Consider the following 5,000-nt stretch of genomic DNA (forward strand, 5'->3'; position numbering starts at 1 on the left):
GCTGACTTTATTTCATACAATTTTGGGGTCCACCACCACCACCTTGCAAATTGTGACAATACTGTTGTGTACCAACAACAACACCCCAAAAGGAGCTTAAATCACTACTTTAATACACCCAAAAAATTCCCAAATTTTATATGTTGTCAAATCGTGACAGGCTGAAGTGGATAAAAATTGTGAATTTTGATGTAAATAACTTTGATCTAAATAAATTTGCAGTTGAAAATGTAAGTTATCCATCCATCCATTATCTGGATCGTTTATCCTCACAAGGATTGCAATAAATGTGCTATGGTAAATTTTCTTACAACTTTTCACTTGTTGAATATCGTCTATTATCAAGTTCTGTGGTCATCATGACATTCTTCTCATGTTTCTTGATGGACCAGAACGTTTTGTGTGATTTGCAGAAATGTTGCCCAATGTCAATTTTTCAACGTCTGTATATGGTAGTTGTCCATGTTAAACGCTTTGTTACAGCTACAGCTGTTGTTGAAGCGCTATGTAAATCAATATGTATTGTATTATTGTATATATATATATATCCAGATACTATTTTGGAGTTTTTCAACTTCAACTTGCATTGTAACGCTAACGCAAGGCAGGTCACTTTTAACAAACAGACACATTGGACAGTAGAGCTGGGTTGATACAACGGCTTTTATGGCTTACAGTTTGTTATTATCTTTTAAAATTAGTAAATGATCAACAAACAGCTTGTCTCTTACCTTATTGGTGGCTGTGGCAGAAGAACCCGTGACCACTGGAACATTGGTGACCTGGACCGACAGATAGTCATTATCGATGAGAGGCCACGCCCCCTCTACCTTGCAAGTCTGGAAGCTGTCCTTGAATGTCCTCAAATGGGGGTCCCCGAAAAGACCACAGAAAAGGAATCCCGGCCTCGCATGCGTGTGGCTGTGAGTGTGTGCGTGCGCATGGGCGGGTGTGTGCACATGCTGAGTGCGGCTGTAGTAGTTGCACGGCTCATGGTGGACCTCGGGGTGCGCTGAGGAAACGGGGCCGTCTCGGGAACAGTTCCTCTGGCTCATTAAATCCGAGATGCCCAAAACGGCAGAGTGAAAGACCAAATTGCCCCTGCAGGACTTTGCTGTCCTCTGAGTGCAGGCTGAGTAAGCCCGCAAAGCTTTGCAGAATTCTACGTGAAAGTCATCCACTGCAGGGGTGAGGTGAGAGGTCAAGGAGACAAAGTCAGTGGTGCACTTCTGGATGCGACACTGCGGGGTGATCACCTGGCACTGCCCTACAGGAGAGAAAAATACAATCAACAAGTGCTGGCTGAAAACCTCCTAAAAAACGAACACATATCTGAGAATGGTGGCAGGTTGATTGTAGGTTGATATGCAAAGTTTATGTACCCACTGAACGCATGTTAAATGACTGCTTGCAGCTGGCTTTGATCTTAAACTCACAAACTGCTTTTAATCTGATAAAAGAAAAAAAAGTCGCCCATCGGCTGCTCAGAGCATTTCGAACAATCAAGCGAACTGCAGTATAAGGGTAATAAAGTCATAGTGTCATAAACCAAAGAGCAGAGAGCAGCAGAAATAAAAGAGCAAGAATTGTTAAGAATACTGAAGACTGTAAAAGATAAGGCGGCATTTATCGGCAACCATAAAAAGCTACTACAAATCTAATCACACTGTGTGTGAAATCGACAGTGGTATGTTGGCTTTCCTGGCATACTTGAGAATTTTCTGATGACTGTTTAATCAACACGTTTGAAAAGAGCGCAGAATCTGCACACTTCACCCCTTTGACAAAATAAGGTTTTTATTTTTTTCTCAATCTCTACAGACATAGACAAAGATGTGAAAAATGACAGACCAAGACAGACAGACAGACAGACAGACAGACAGACAGACAGACAGATAGATAGATAGATAGATAGATAGATAGATAGATAGATAGATAGATAGATAGATAGATAGATAGATAGATAGATAGATAGATAGATAGATAGATAGATAGATAGATAGATAGATAGATAGATAGATAGATAGCAATTACTTTCTGTGTCCTACTACAAAGTAAATCTGAACTATTGGTTTTTCCACATTGCTTCTTTTCGGAATGTAACAAGAGTAAATCGGACGTTTTTGTAACAGTGGGGTGCGGGAGGGCAACTCGAGAGCAGATCTAATGCATCCATCAAAGCATGCCTCTATTAGATTAGGCCAGAGAGGAGAGAGCCTCTGCAGTGAATGAGCAGCTGCAAACACACATTCAGAGACAAGAGAAAGAATGCCGGTTGTGCATTCATTTAAACCTCATAAGGTGGTATGATCTCCCCAAGGCCAGTAAGGAAAAAAAATCAAAATTGTTCAGCTGAAATCAACAAATTCTTCAGACGTCACACCACCAGTTTAACAATATTAGATCTAGCTGACACAAAAACAGGAACACAAGCTTGCCTTTGTACATGTTTGTTTTTTTTTTTTTTTGGGGGGGGGGGGGATGAAAAAGTCTGGATCGCCATTTGGTGGCAGTAGTGCTACAATTTTACAAAACAAAATGACAGGAATAAAATCTTCCTCACCTGGCTGTTAAATAGTGACACCAGCCCATACACACATATTGTCCGACATTGTGAGTACTGAGGACAAGTTATCACTGACCAAATTTATCTGACTTCGGTTCCCATGTGCAGGCAGCATGAAAATACAGCTTGATATCTTATCAGTGAGGATGTATTCCTTATCAGAAGGTATAATTATTAGGAGCAATACGAACCCTAACATGAGCTCCCTTGCGCCACCAAACGCCAGCACAGTGACGGAGCAACGCGACAATCAAGTCCAGTGGGAACTGAGATCAAAGCTGAACAAAGAAATGTTTTCCAAAACCGGGATCTTGCTAACAACTGTTCTGGCACACTTGGAATGTAAACCGTGGTTGTGCTTCAACTGTAGTTGGGTTCCAGGAAAACGTGTTGAGTCTGGATGGTCATCCTCAAATGTCCCCACTCAACAGAGTGGCACAGCATAAGGTAAATACAGTCATCCCCTGTTCATCGCGGTTAATGGGGACCAGAACCACCGCAATTGGTGAAAATCTGCGAAGTAGGGATTACCCGGCTTCTCAACCCAATCTCTCTCTAACTTTCTTTCTGTCTCTCTCTCTCTCCCTCTGTCGCGCTCTCTTTCTCTGTCTCTCTCTCTCTCTCTCTCTCTCTCTCTCTCTCTCTCTCTCTCTCTCTCTCTCTCTCTCTCTCTCTCTCTCTCTCACACACACACACACACACACACACACACACACACTAAATGGAAAGCAGTGATCAAGGCAAGCATTTGAATAGACTGTGATCAAACACTAACCCACGAGGGGGGTGCTCAGAGGGGCTGAGAAGATGCACAGCCAATCCACATGGCTATAAATAATGGGATATCGTGCTGTCATTGGTTGACTTCAGCGAGGGGAACCAATCAAGCTTCCCCCATGTACAAAACATCTGAGTAGTTTGGCATTTTTTCCTGATTTTTTTTTTTTATTTAAAAAAACCTGTGGTGCACTGAACCTGCAATAAGTGAACCGCAAAGTAGCGGGGGATCATTGTACAGGGTGGCACGGCAGTCGACTGGTTAGCATGTCCGCCTCACATTGCAGAGGTTTGCAGTTTACTTTCAGGTCCAACCTTCCCGTATGTAGTTTTGCATGTCAACTCGTCCTGGTATTCCGGTTTCCTCCAACGTTCCAAAAAACATGCATGGCAGGTTAATGTCCCCTAGTGTGATTGTGAGCGTGAATGATAGTTCTTTAACGAATGTGCCTTGCGATTGGCTGCCAACCACTTCATAGTGTACGCCGCCAACTTGGATAGATTCCAGCACACCTGCGAAAAACGTTAGGAAGAACGCAGTAGAAAATAGATGGATGGGGTTGGATGGGTGGATGGATAAATAAAGTCAATGGGTGTCATTTCGATTGATTGAAATCTTGGATGGAAGTTGACTGCTATAACCTTTATGCTTGGAAATCTAAGAGGGGGGTTGTGCCATATAAAATTTTCCAATATATAAACACCACTAATTCCAAAGCAACTGTAAATAATCAAACAATTATGATGAGATAAAGTAAAGAATAGGAATACGAAATGCTGAACAAAGGATGACAGTCGAGTATTTTGTGGTCTGTCCGATTGGCATGTTACATTTCATTCCAAGAAGATGAGCTCTCTTTATGAGAAAGTGTTTCATGCGCTCTGCCTATTTCATCCCGGTTGTTGCGCAACAGTGAGCCAATCAACTGACTTCAATGAGCAGCTCCACCCTCAGTGAAATTCCATTGTGGCTGGTGCCCAAACTGAAGATGGCAAAGTTTCATTGTTACAATGCAGATGTAAAACATACACGCGCACACACAGCTAAGGCGACAAAATAAATAGGACTACATTCCCTTAAATCTTATCCCGTGACTGTAAAGTGTCCTTGAGAGTTTTGAAAGGCGCTTAGAAATGTAAAAAAGATGGACATAATGGCTTTACACAACAGGATCGTGTATTGTATTGTAACAGCAGGATTTGCCTTTTTTGTTTGCTCCATTGTTTCTTCTGCTTCTGTTATCTTAGAGGTTAAACACTTTTTTTCCCGGTCAAAGTGTTCCAGCCTCAATAATTTGATGGCATCAGGAATATTTCAGTCTGCATTCCCCACATAGCTTCTCTACAAACATAATGGGTTCAAAAGGTGTGAATTTCTTCAGCTCGGTTTGGAGTTTTCTTTTGTCTCCTGATTTGGAAGCCTCCAACCACATTTATCTCCAGAGATTTGACAGGGATCTCCAGGCATCATCTCACAACCCAAGTGCTTATTGATCACCTTGTTGTGCACTCGCTCTCTCTCACCCCGAGCTCAGATCACGCAAACAGCCCTTGGAGCACGACGCTGCAACACTTTACGGGAACTCACAACAACATACACCCTCCTTGACGAGAAAGTCAGGAGTGTGAGCATAAGATTCCGACATTCCTGTCTTCC

At 42.4% G+C, this 5,000-nt stretch overlaps 1 protein-coding gene across 1 annotated transcript in view; it reads right to left on the bottom strand.

The window, feature by feature from the left end:
• Nucleotides 1-5,000, bottom strand: part of rgmb (repulsive guidance molecule BMP co-receptor b) — a 12,299-nt gene that overhangs the window by 5,442 nt on the left and 1,857 nt on the right. The window contains exon 2 of the mRNA XM_088994272.1: nucleotides 732-1,267. Within this exon, the coding sequence (XP_088850398.1) occupies nucleotides 732-1,267 (536 nt within the window). The remainder of the gene's footprint in view (nucleotides 1-731; nucleotides 1,268-5,000) is intronic.

The sequence above is a fragment of the Hippocampus bargibanti genome, linkage group LG04 (genome assembly GCF_051943395.1).
Source record: "Hippocampus bargibanti isolate YZ-2025 linkage group LG04, ASM5194339v1, whole genome shotgun sequence".
NCBI lineage: Eukaryota > Metazoa > Chordata > Actinopteri > Syngnathiformes > Syngnathidae > Hippocampus > Hippocampus bargibanti.